The sequence below is a fragment of the Hylaeus anthracinus genome, unplaced genomic scaffold (assembly GCF_026225885.1).
Source record: "Hylaeus anthracinus isolate JK02 unplaced genomic scaffold, UHH_iyHylAnth1.0_haploid 11994, whole genome shotgun sequence".
Lineage (NCBI taxonomy): Eukaryota > Metazoa > Arthropoda > Insecta > Hymenoptera > Colletidae > Hylaeus > Hylaeus anthracinus.
The window spans coordinates 2,926,385-2,939,519 of NW_026534341.1; the positions used below are offsets into that span (position 1 = coordinate 2,926,385).

A 13,135-nucleotide genomic window follows, 5' to 3' on the forward strand; every position below is an offset into this window, starting at 1 on the left:
TAACACCTTCGATAATTGTAAATAAAAATATTTTGCTATTTGAAATAGTTTTCATTCAACTTTCAATAAGAACTTGGTTAAATTTGTGTAATTATAAAGCGAATACAATTAGTTCGATGATCTTACAAATATTTTCAAATATTTATGTTATATACATTCAAATAATTATGTATGTAAAGTCTTCATAAATATTGTAATATATATAATTATGATATATTATTTACTCATGTGTTACATTCTTTAGATAAAATTATAAGCAATTTTAAATTAGATCTTTCTATATTTCGATTAACCTATCAAATACCAGTTTGGTCTTATCTTTCAAGACATTTCAGATCTAAGAGATTAGATCAGATTAGATAATCCAAACGCGATTATCAGAAAAAAAAGGCGATCACGAATGTTATCCTATCGTATACGTCAATATTTGTCATCAGTTTGAAAGAAGTGTCAGAGTAGGTCATACGAAATAATGTCAACGTATTTACTTCCATATTCGTTGCAATGTTACACCACTGATATTTCGTTTAGCTGCTCAAAATTGTTACATCATAAGTAAAATTTATCCTGTAGTTATCGGCGTGGTAGATATTGCGGTTGTAGATAATGGGATTAGGAAATTTTCGATGGAGGATACTATTGATTATTGTATCAGCCTTGCTTCTCTGGCAGTCGTCAAAAGTTTGGCTAAGCTTCGCACAAGAGAAATCTGTCATAGAAGGTAAAAATGCACATGCATGTGTAACCATCGCGAAGCAGTTTCAATGTTTTAATTTTGTTTGTTCTTTTTTTTGTCTTATGTATAATCAATTACGTTACATATGTACTTTTGAACCTTTTAGAATTATATTTACATTTGCAGCAGTTAATTGCACTTGATCTGTACCTTTTAAATTAAAACGAGGTTTATAATATATAGTGATTACGTATAACCTTTTATTTATTGAACATATGGCGAACACTGTATTTAATTTGGCTGCAATTTTTTTTTCATTTATTGAACATTGTAAAGACATATCCTTTTTAATATTTTTGGCTTTAAAGTTCAGTAGTACGTTCTTGCCAAACGTTAGCTGTTTTTCTATTTGTATATAGGTGCTTTATATACAAATTTTAATTATAATTACACATCTTTCTTGATTTTCGCGGATATCTGCTAAGTTATGTATAGCACAGCTTCAGGACAACCAACCAGTAACATTAAACCAAAAAGATGAGGGGACGAGTCAAAAAGTTCACGTAGTAGTATACTACGAAGCGTTATGTCCAGATTCACGTAGTTTCTTCGTTAAACAGTTATTGCCAACATATCAAAAGATTTCACATAACATACGAGTGGAATTAATACCTTATGGGAAAGCTACAGTAAGACATTTTATAAAATAAAGAAGACAAGTATTATTAAGACAAGTATTACATTTTTTATCTAAGAGCATAGAACGAGTACTAAGCTGCAGAATTTATAAATTTAGCTTTAGTTGATCATTGCTTTAGATGATCATTTCATTAAGTGTACAATTCTTATTTATTAATGGAAACACATAAGCTCAGCAGCATACTTTGTATGTTTTAAAAAAGTCAAAAAGATAAAGAAAAGAAAAATGATTTTAATGCTCTAAAAATCAATTAATCCTATTATAATAGAAAATACATATCCAGAATTTAGTTTATTGACATTTCAAAAGTAAAGTCAAATAGATTGCACATGTTATTTTTTTTACTGTGTAAACTTCAGCTATATTCAACAAGGATGAGATATGTACAGATTTTAAAAACTATCCACCAAGTTCAAACCTTTTTGCAGACAACGGAAACAGAAGATGGTTACAAATTCATGTGTCAACATGGACCTCCTGAATGCGAAGCAAACATTATTCATGCATGTTCTATAAATATTATAAAAAATTCATCTGTGCAATTAGAATATATAACTTGCATGATTAAAAATAATATAAAGCCAGTAAATATTATGAAAACATGCGCAGAGAAGATGAATCTAGATTATAATACCATTTTAAAGTGTTCCACTGGAGATAAAGGCAAAGAACTCCTAGCTAAATACGGAGAGTTAACAAATTCCTTGTCGCCAAGAGTTTCTTTCATACCAACTGTGGTACTTGATGATGTAAGTTTGCAATTTTTTGAAAAAACTTAACAGTTATCCAAGTGTTACGTAATATATATAAAAGAAATAATTAGGTGTGCGAAATGATCTTAGAACTTTTTAAATAAATATAATATGAAATATGTTTTTTTAGAGTTCAGAGAACCAGGCAAGAGTACTAAAAAATTTACTACAGGAAGTGTGCCTACATCTTAAAGTCTTGCCGGAAGGTTGTACATTGTAAAAACATGTCAATTATTTATAAAACATATCTTCCTGAAAGGTGTGCTTAAAATACATTATTTTTTACATAAATCTGTGTATCTGTAATGGATAAGGAAATTTCTCAAAAAAGTACTTCCAAAATTTTTACTAAAAATATTTAAGTTGAAAATATATTTAATTTTTACTTGTATTAAATATGCATTAGTTTCCATGTGTAGATAAACGATTTGTACCGATACGTATAAGCTCTTTTGTAAACAAATTAATATTCCTTTTATACATTTTACACTATTTTGCAAATTTAATTATAATAATGTAATATTTAAATAATGAACAACAAGAAAGATTGATATCGTTATTACGTTTTTGATTATTTTACTCTAATGAAAATAATATAACAATTTATGTAAAAATATTGCTTGTAAAAATGAAAATTGCTATGTTCTCATTAATCGATATGACCCTCCTACTTCGATAATATTGATTCGTTAGAAAATTTTCAAAAAGTAAAATAAAACAATACTCATAACTTTAAAAAAAAAAAAAAAAACGATAAATCACTGACTAGTATTCTAAGATTTCTGACATATAACAAGTTAAAAATAATTTGATTTAAAAGTATATTTATAAGTAAAATGTATCAATGAATTCAAAACTTACGCCTACATTGCTATAATATGCAAATAGTATATTTCCTAATAAAATATATTGTTTAAATAATAAATTAAAACGCGATCAATGATACACGTAGATATCTGAAAGAAATCAATGCGTGAAATTCTGATTCGAAAAATTTAACGATTCTATGTTAGAAGAATCAAGAACCAATCGGTCGTTTAATATGTGGGAACAATTTATTAACTTAATATCAACATTTTATACAAACTGTGTCGCTTCGTCACGCACGATAAGTGAAGTATGCCTTTGATATAGTAGAGAAGAATCTCACATACAATAGAAATAATGAACGTACATATTTCAGATACAGGAGAAATAAACGTGTAGCGAGAATTTCTTTTAGCCGAATGGATAGTTACATTTATTAGAATCAAGGGTAGACATAGAAAATAAATAATTTCTTATTCGCGTCACGACGGAGCTTCATAAATATCGCACTGAATATATTTCATATATTTTCGAAGGAAGGATTGAGAACAAGAGTGACTCGAATAGAATTTTAACTATTTATTTGTGAAGAACGAACGTCTCGAGAAACGATTTTTGGAAAAGCCAGAACGCGATTCTTTTTTACCACTGATCTCCAGCTACGGTTGCTCTCAAGACACAATGCTGATCTTTTTTTTTTTAAACTTAGTATCGGTTCTCGACGCTCGCTGCAGGGAACTCTCGTAAATCATTTTTTCTTCTTCTTCTTCTTCTTCTTAAATACGGAAAAATTAGTTTAGAGTATGTATAATTGGCGACACGAATATAAAATTAATATTAAATACTGGAATATATTCTTTATAACTTAGACTTAGACACTAACTGTCAATGATCGATGAAACGAGCAATAACTGTTAAGCATTTAAATAGGGATGTTTTTCGAATAAACTCTATATCACCATTTACAAAAGGACTTCGTCGCGATTCTTCTTTACTTTTTTTACAAAGTGAGAACATTTTCGCCGCGGAATCGCTAATTTTTTAACTTTTTTTGTTCACAATAACGATAACAGCTATCAGAACGATCGCAAGTGAAGTAAAATATTTAAAGAGCTCTTTTTGTGAATTCGTACACCTCAATCTTTATGAAAGGTTTCTGAATTAGTGAAACTTCGAAGGATATGTTAACGCGAATCTTGTTGACAGTGAATTATACATATACATCTGTCGGCAAACTATTTCTAGATGCCATCGAAAAATGACGATGAGATAAAAACGGCTGAAACGAGAGGTCCATTGGTTAATGAAGGAAACGAATTGAGTAGTTGTGACCTACAAATGAAGATACATTTATTTTGTCTTTTTATGATCAATGCGATCTAGGTCACCAGAAATACAAGTACTTCTCATTTTGTTCACTTCAATATTAAATAATAAAGGACTGTGGAGGAATTGTTTCTTTCTTCTTTTCTTCCTTTTTTTTTTCGTAAATTAGTTTTATATATATATATACATATACGCGTATATATATATACGTATAATAGATTTTACACATATATATACATACACACATATATATTATACATATGTATATATAATATATATTACATATATATTATGACTGAACCACCGACGGCACACGCATGTGTTCCCACTGTTCGGTGTCTGTTCTTTACTCTTAGTTCTTAAGTAACATTATCGTACGAATCGCACAAATCACACCAGTTTCTCCGGTTCTAGTTGCTCCGCTTACGAGACTGGCACGCACCCCTGGGCGAAGGAAAATATAATGCACCGATCACTGTGACTTGACTCCTTTTAATCCCTCATCCCTAATTCTCCGTTGTTTCTTTTTATATTTCAACAAAAGTGGTGTCGACGTTGTGTAACGCGCGCGCGAGTTCTTTTTTTTTCTCTCTTTGTTTTTAAGGCTTTCTCAGTGGAGACAAGATACAAACGGGAGATTAGAATGAAATTGGATACAGAACGCACTTGGTGAAATGTGTTTTATGTGTTTTTTTTGTGTATAATGCGTGTCATGTATATATAGATTGAAGGCATAACGAAGTTTGAAAAAGCATAGAGAAAGTTCTTCACTAGGAATGTCGAGACTTCGATACGACTCGATTCGTAGATTCTTCAGGCTCTACGTAAACGTAGGGTCCGAGATAGCACTACATGTATTCCCGAGCATCTCAAGGTTTCTTCACTTTCTTTTCTTTTTCTCATCCTCGTACACTTTTTCATTGATAAATTTTTCTTGGTTTATTAGAGGAATTAAAGTTATCCGCTATGGCGCAACAAGAAATCCAGTGTATACGGAATCATCGAGAAGCCAAAGGTCGAAGCCGTTGTTTTTTTTCGAACTCTGGAAAACGATCTCTAATCCGAATTTTCTTTAATGTAATAAAACAAGTATACGCTAAATATATATATATATATATATACGTTACCGATAAAATTTTGCTACGACGTATGCTGTATCGATGACATTCGTCGTAAGTGCGTTTCGTCAATCGAGAAACAAATAAAACAAATCTCAATCTATCTCGATCAATAAACGAACTTACACGATACGTTATAATAGCTCGTAGATCTTTCCTTTCTTTTAACGCTTTTCCTCTCTCCCCGCCTATCGATCGAGTTTGTCTTAGTACGTTGGAAAGTAGCAGAATCGATAAAGCAAACTTGTAGGAAAGAATTTTCGCTCACGCGTGCATAGAAGAAACAGGAAAAGGCCAAAAAGAGATGAAAGTAAGAGAACATACTATTTACTTTTTATCATCAACAAACATGCGCGCGTCTGTTTTTTTTTATACATATATATATATCTCTCTCTAACGATTTTAATTATACTCTTTTATACGGAAATAAATCATCTTTTGTGTTCGTACGTGTCTGTTTTGTATGTGTGCTGTATATTTGTTGTATCCGTGTATGTGCGCGTGTAATATGTACCTTTTATGTTTCATGTTGTGTGTGGTTAAGTATTTTGTGTATTTAAAGATAATGATTTTAGTGGTATAACTCTTTAATTAAACAATTGCCCTGTATTACTTATCGTTAATGATGATTAACGCGTGTTGGACGTTGACTTTTCGCGTTTTATAGACATCATTGCGCCCAGATATAAGATTTTTTTTCACTTTCTGGTCGATTCGCTTTCTGTTAACATTATTTTTTCTTTGTTTCTTGATTTATTTTAATACGTCAACACCACTCCGAGTTGCAAGTTTTTCCATTACACAGGTTGCATTCACTTTGATGTCATCATTGTGACGAATTCTAGACAAAAAAAAGATTTACAACACTTACAATTATTATTCTAAATAAGAAATGCAAGTTAAGAACTATACGAAAATTTTCATTTGGATTAAACCTGAAAACTTTAAAAATTTTAATGATCATTCAAGTTTTAACCACTCGGGATATCGGAGACAACGATACTACATAAAATAACGTGTACGATATGAGAGTTTACAATAACAAATTTTTTATATACAACCTTCATAATTAACTTGACCATCGCCATCAATGTCAGCCTCCCGAATCATTTCATCTACTTCCTCGTCGGTAAGTTTCTCGCCGAGATTTGTCATAACATGTCTAAGTTCCGCTGCAGATATGAAACCATTTCCATCCTTATCAAATACTCTGAAGGCCTCCCTAATTTCCTCCTCACTGTCAGTGTCCTTCATTTTGCGAGCCATCATGGTTAAGAACTCCGGAAAATCGATTGTGCCATTACCTACAATTCCAAGTATTTTTAATTTCGATTTTTTCTGAAATCAGATTTTTTCCAATATTCTTAATAAATTAGGTATTAATGGAGCGTAAAATTCTTTTGTTTCTTATTTCATTATGCAAAAACTGAACGCAGGAGAACGTGTATTTAAGAATAATATATATTACCTATGTCGCATGCAATGTAACAAATACAAAAGTTGCATAATGAATAGTACAAAATAACTTTCATCATAATAACGTGAAAGAAAATTAAAATAAAATACCATCTGCGTCCACTTCATTGATCATATCCTGAAGTTCTGCTTCTGTAGGATTTTGACCTAGCGATCGCATAACTGTACCCAACTCTTTGGTTGTAATGGTACCATCTCCATCTTTGTCGAATAGCGAGAATGCTTCCTTAAATTCTGCAATTTGTTCTTCTGTGAGTTGATCAGCCTTTAAATAAAAAGTTCATTTTATATCAATCTGTTGACGCTGTAAATCCCACAAACAAGTTTTAATTATGTAGCCATAAATAATGGTATGTTTCGTATATGTTTTTCTTAAGTAATTTTTTTTACAATTTGGTTTTGTCGATTATGTATACAAAATCAACTTTCATTAATTGTGTATATATTTATTTATACATGTTCTTTTCTTACAAATTAGATAACTTGGCTTGAATATTATTGTATAATGCTTTATAAATATATATATATATATATATATATATATATATATGTAAATACTGTTACACATATATTAATGTACCTATCACATTGTAGATTGAATAAAATTATGCTATGTATTTTCATATGGATAAGATATTTAAGCGAAAGACTTTTTTTTATATCATAGGTTCATATTTGACTGTGTGCAATTAAAATTTCATAATAAATAAAGAATACACCATGAAATAAGGATAGTTTAATGTCACAAGTGTACACGTACCATATATAACACCATGTACAATAACATAAAAGGGAAATAATACGAATTAATAACTTTGTTTTATATCATTTTCAGTGTGATACACACTGGGACTGGAATGTATATTATATAACACGAAGAAATGAAGAAATTTGATACGCTACAGAATTGCCTTTATGAACATTGAATGGAAATATTTAAATATACCTAGTATAGTCGTATTCTAGATACAATAATATATGAAACACTTTTCTCTGTCAAATACAAATTATTTGGTACAATTGTATCTAGAAAACAATTAGAAAATAGATTAGTTATCATAAAAAGTTGTTTCAGACTGAACTTCTAGAATGAAGGCATCCCAAAATATAGGTCAACTGTGTATTTAAGTTTCCTTCTATATATTTTGCACGAAAATATCCATCGAGCATTTAGAGCTGTATATATATATATATATTAAAAAAAAAAGAAACGATTGTCATAAATAAAACAATAACCCAATATTCATACTTCAGCTGTCTATCGATTAAAAGTAAATACGTATCATAGGAACGCATTCATCTTGTTCACATTTCACCACGTTAAAAATAAAACAAGTTTGTAGTTCGTCAAATAAGGTGAGATTTAATGTTTCCGCTAACGAAAATCTATAGAATTCGAAGATTTGCGGATATTAAGAGGAACGTTAGATGCTCGGCTCGAAAAGCGAACGTATTTTAGGTTATGCGGCGAAAACGTTCATCGGGCAGACTTCTATGTAACATCGTATTCGGAATTAGTTTTAACTTTCGCATTTTATAAAATATATTGCTTAAACAAAATATAATAATCCGAATTGCATTTGAACGATTTAATTACTTTCCGAGTTATCTCGGATAACGATTACGAAGTATAGATTTAATTGATTACGTATTCGGAATATTTTAAGTTTCGCATTTTATAAAATGCGTGCTTAAACAAAATATAATAATTCGAATTGCAATTTAACGATTTAATTGCTTTCCGAGTTATCTCGGAACGGTTACGAAGTATAGATTTAATTGATTGCGAGTGCGATAAAAAAAGAAAAATGTTAGTATTTGTGATAACTGGTTGAAGGCTGGGTGCAAGAACGTATAAGGAATACGGGGAATTGGCGCAACGGTGAGAGACCGCGAAAATCAATAGCGAGGTATACCGTGTGTAACGGTGATTGTCGAATATACTACACAACTACATCCACAGGGAAAAAATAACGAATATCCGAAGAGGGAAGTTTAATAATAACAAATATATACATATATATAGTGATGATTTTCAATTAAACACTTTTACTCAGAGAATAATTTAATTAAAAGGGTCACACGGCGAATGCGAAAGAAAAACTAGGACAATGTTTAGCGTTTCTGTTACGGCACGAAAGAAAATAAATTAATATCGAATTCGTAATTTCTAGACTGCTGATGGTGCAATGTACTTCACGAGATATAACTATGTACAATATAATGATAGTAATATTTCGTATCGTATAAATGTATAAAATCTAAATATGTTTAGCATGTTTTTCTATTTTTTCATACGTCATACATGGATAAAATTCGCAGTCTGGTAATTACAACAAAAGATATAGAATAATGAATAAAAGGCGAGCGATTATCGACCAAGTTACTCGACGAATGAAAATAAAAATTTGAAGAGAATGAAATATTTTACGATGGATAAAGAAAATTGTAGCTGTTTAAATAAGCATCGCAAGTAGATCGTTATTAGTAGATCGAATTAAATATTTAACAGTGAACAAAGAAAATTGTAGCTGTTTAAATGAATAACCATCGCAAGTAGATCGTTATATCGGTTTGTAGTATTTGAATAGAATTCTGGCCATCTACGGTATGCGATATATATTCCGATTTCAATTTATTTATATTTCCGTCTTCGTGTAATAACTATTAGCGAATAACTCGCGTATAAATTCGCAAATAAGAACATGCGTATAAATCCGTCGGAAAAATCGTTACGCGAGCTCGAATTTGGCGCCGGGCGACCGTACAAACCGACCGAGTTGGAAGCGGAGTTCGCGAAGTATCGAAAGCCGAGCGCCGATAGCAAATTATCTCGCGTTAAGATTCGATAATCTCGAGATAAGATATCTCGATCACCGACCGAGAGAACTAGTGAATTTACAATTTCGAAGAAGCCCTTTCAGCGTCGTTCTTTATCGAACTTACCGTTACACACACCCCGATATATTCGACGCACAACGTATTACAGATCGACGTCGAATCATTACTCTCGAAACTTTTCACCGTCGGGCTCTGCTACACTTCTCAACCTAGCGAAAGACGCGAAAAATCCGTTCTTTTTCTCTTCATTTTTTTTTTTTCAATCGTATCGATCGATCACACGACGTTTTTTCGCGAACCTTCTGAAACCCCGTGACATCTCCTCGAGGATTGGTGAAAAATGAGTTGGTGAAAAGTAGGTGCTGGAAGAGGAGCGGATCGATAGTCGGTTTCATCTCTGCGTACCGGCCATTACGAATTGTAATATCAAAATAGTGCGTAGAGTAAAAGGATGCGTGCGATAAGGTAGGGATAGCGGTACGATCGAAATACGAATCTTTTGGGTTCCGCGAGGAAACGAACAGAGAAAAAAAAGACGGTATTTCCGGTAAATGCGTATATCGGAGTCGGTTGCACGTGCACTCGGCGCGTCAATGCGGCAAACGAGAGCCAAGGCGAGGGCGAAGAGGGCGAGGGGGTCGGCCGCGGAGCGACGTCCGTCCGCATAGGCACACGCACGCACCAGGAAACGGTGAATCGGACTTACCATTTTGGCCCGTTTTACGTCTCGGTACGCTTGACGATTTCGGATATCGCTTGGACACTAGACACAAAGGTTTACCGGTGGTTTCACAGTTTTGCCCGGGGGCGAACGTGGAGGGATAGAAAAACTCGTGTGCACGAAAGCGCGGACAGACACGCAATACGGACACGGCCGACGAGAAACACACTCGGGACAGCAATGGAGTCCACCGTTCTCTCTCGGTGTACGAGCCTTTCTGCCGCTTGTCTCGGTCAGGTATCACTACGCCGCCCCTAACGGCCTACACGACGACGCCTCGCGATTGGTCGACAGCATAGGCGGGGGTTAAGGGGAGTTCACGCGGCGATGCGCCGCGTCGTTCCCTACGCGGTCGACAGATAGTACCGTGCGGCTTCTCCCTCTGTGAAAACCCTGAAAAAACGACTGGTTTTTAATTGGACAAATGGGAAGAAGTAGGAACGACACGACACCCGATCCACAGAATGGTCGACACGGACAACCGTGCAAATCCGTTTTACATGCGGGGTGGGTGCGGTCGTGTTTACAGGACAAGTCCGGGCGAACTAACCGGGCCTGTGATTGGCCAACGCGCACCTGCAATGCGTCAGGCAGCCGCGCGGACTGTGCCGCCGCCGGCTACCGGGTCAAAGCCGGGCTTCCCTGCGAGAGATGGCTCGAATGCAATGAGCGCGTTTTTCGGGCGCGTTTAGCCCTACACCTCTCTTTCTCCGTTTCTCTGCTTTTCCCTCTCCTCGTTTCCTCGCTCCCTCTACTTTAGTCTCTCGCTCTCCCCGTTTCGCTTTTCCTTCGCTTTCTTGCAATTTCTAGTTGTATTCTTTATTCCAACGTTTCCCTCCTTTTCCCTCTCCTTTATTCTCTTACTCTCCCCGTTTCGCTTTTCCTTCGCTTTCTTGCAATTTCTAGTTGTATTCTTTATTCCAACGTTTCTCTGCGTTTCCCTTTCCCCGTTCCCTCTCTCTCTCTCTCTCTCTCTCTCTCTCTCTCTCTCTCTCTCTCTCTCTCTCTCTCTCTCTCTCTCTCTCTCTCTCTCTCTCTCCTTTATTCCCTCGCTCTCCTTTATTCTCTCGCTCTCCCCGTTTCTCTTTTCCTTCACTTTCTTGTAATTTCCACCCGTAGTTGTATTCTTTATTTACCCGGTTTTTAACCGATGGATAGCAAAAATTAGAATTCGTCCCAACTCAGAGGCTTCTTTATGTGCTCTACTGTATACTGTACAGTGTATAGAGCTTCCTGAGAAGCTCTGGGATCCAAGGTAACGCTGCTTCAACCCGTACTATTCCTTCATCCTTCGTTTCTTGCGTTACTGGCGGGGTCAGGTGTAGCAGCGACGTTCGTTTAGCACCCTCACGGATTAACAAATTATAATATTAGATAATAATTAAAATACAGTCAATTCGCAATGTGTAACGGTTAGTACCTAGCGATAGTAGACGGGAAAAATTAAAATTCATCTGAACATAGAGGTTTCTCTGTGTGTCCAGCTGCACATAAATTCCTATTCCTTCATTCTTTCATCCTTCCTTCCTTTATCCTTTATCCTTCATTCCTTCATCCTTTTCGTTACTGGTAGGGGCCACGGTGTATCAACGGCGTTCGTTTAGGAGCGTCACCGCGACGATTCCTGTAAATTTCAATCGACTTCTGATTTAAACCGTTTCTGGCATGAACGGAAATCCGCGCTTAAACGACAGTGGTTGGGTGAAAAACAGGGGAACTCCGGGGCGTTCAGGAGAGGTGGTGCAAGCTCTCTCTCGACTCAGTTTTGTACCTCGTCCTCTGGACGATATTAGGTCACGATGGGTTAATGCTTACGGACTATGTGAAACGTTTTAAAACGCTTTGAGTATCTCCGGAACGATATCGGTTAATGAATGGTCGATTCATCGCGTCCACGGTGTCGCGGAAAAGGGGAAATTAAAACGAACGGTGGCGAGTCGCGAATCGGATCTCTTTACCTTCGGGAAAATTATGTTTTCGAAAGGCGTTGACTCTTCGTGGGAATTCGAACTAATTGAATCGTACAGGTAATTTTTACAAATTAATGCTTTATCTTTGTCGTTGTGAGAAATTACTCAAGTTCGGGGCAAAATTCTAATCTTTTGTGTGTTTATCTACGTAAACTGGATGTCAAAAGGAATAAATGTAAATAAGATTAGTAAGCAGAGAAAATAAAAAAATAAACGCGAATAAAGAATAGAATAATTGTATCGATGAATTGAATGTAGATCATATTTTTCATTGATATTCCCAGGAAATCTTAATCAATCGTTTAATTAAGGCACTTTTAAGTCGATGCTATCGTGTGATTATTAATGAAAATACTTTTTGGGGTACGGACGTTTTAGGTGTTCTAAAGTTTTAAGGCTTCAGTAGTTGCCTGGACATTTTTTAACGAATAATTTTAGCGAAGTTGAGACACTACTCGGCTCTTCTAAGAGCTCGAAGATTCCCAGGCGATCCGTTTGAGAGACACTGCCTTAAGCAACATAAATATTTAATACATTTGCTAAAAAATGACGAGTACTGAGTTCAAGTAGCATGCAACGCGATTCTACTCGCACATTTTTTATTTATAAAGAAGTTATCGATAGGAAACAAACATACTTTTTCCATATTTCAGAAGTATCGATATAGCCAAAGCCGGGCTTCTCCATAAAGGGGCATTACTATTACAAGAAATTCTGCGACAATTAATTACATCGATAATGTTTAGAA

General features: G+C 34.6%; 2 protein-coding genes and 1 long non-coding RNA gene across 3 annotated transcripts; 2 read left to right on the forward strand and 1 right to left on the reverse strand.

Moving 5' to 3' along the window:
• Positions 1 to 105: 105 nt before the first annotated feature.
• LOC128888759 (GILT-like protein C02D5.2) lies at positions 106 to 5,892 on the forward strand. The gene is made up of 4 exons (XM_054145876.1): positions 106 to 721; positions 1,172 to 1,365; positions 1,805 to 2,125; positions 2,259 to 5,892. Exons 1-4 carry the CDS (start codon positions 607 to 609, stop codon positions 2,346 to 2,348), a joined length of 720 nt encoding a protein of 239 aa, XP_054001851.1. The 5' UTR covers positions 106 to 606; the 3' UTR covers positions 2,349 to 5,892.
• Positions 4,258 to 10,657, reverse strand: LOC128888765 (calmodulin). The gene is made up of 4 exons (XM_054145886.1): positions 10,403 to 10,657; positions 6,946 to 7,120; positions 6,441 to 6,683; positions 4,258 to 6,220 (listed from the first exon to the last, which is right to left on the reverse strand). The coding sequence occupies exons 1-4, from the start codon at positions 10,403 to 10,405 to the stop codon at positions 6,192 to 6,194; spliced, it is 450 nt and encodes a 149-aa protein (XP_054001861.1). The 5' UTR covers positions 10,406 to 10,657; the 3' UTR covers positions 4,258 to 6,191.
• LOC128888778 (uncharacterized) lies at positions 7,127 to 10,067 on the forward strand. The gene is made up of 2 exons (XR_008460335.1): positions 7,127 to 9,328; positions 9,436 to 10,067. It is a non-coding gene; the product is annotated as an uncharacterized LOC128888778 (long non-coding RNA).
• Positions 10,658 to 13,135: the final 2,478 nt, after the last annotated feature.

Coding starts and splice junctions, on each gene's coding strand:
- LOC128888759 (XM_054145876.1), top strand. CDS start 607: ATGGGATTAGGAAATTTTCGATGGAGGATACTATTGATTATTGTATCA. Junction 722..1,171: donor AGAGAAATCTGTCATAGAAG/GTAAAAATGCAC, acceptor AGTTATGTATAG/CACAGCTTCAGGACAACCAA. Junction 1,366..1,804: donor TACCTTATGGGAAAGCTACA/GTAAGACATTTT, acceptor ACCTTTTTGCAG/ACAACGGAAACAGAAGATGG.
- LOC128888765 (XM_054145886.1), bottom strand. Junction 6,684..6,945: donor CAATGAAGTGGACGCAGATG/GTATTTTATTTT, acceptor TTGGAATTGTAG/GTAATGGCACAATCGATTTT. Junction 6,221..6,440: donor TGGTCAAGTTAATTATGAAG/GTTGTATATAAA, acceptor TTTTTTGTCTAG/AATTCGTCACAATGATGACA.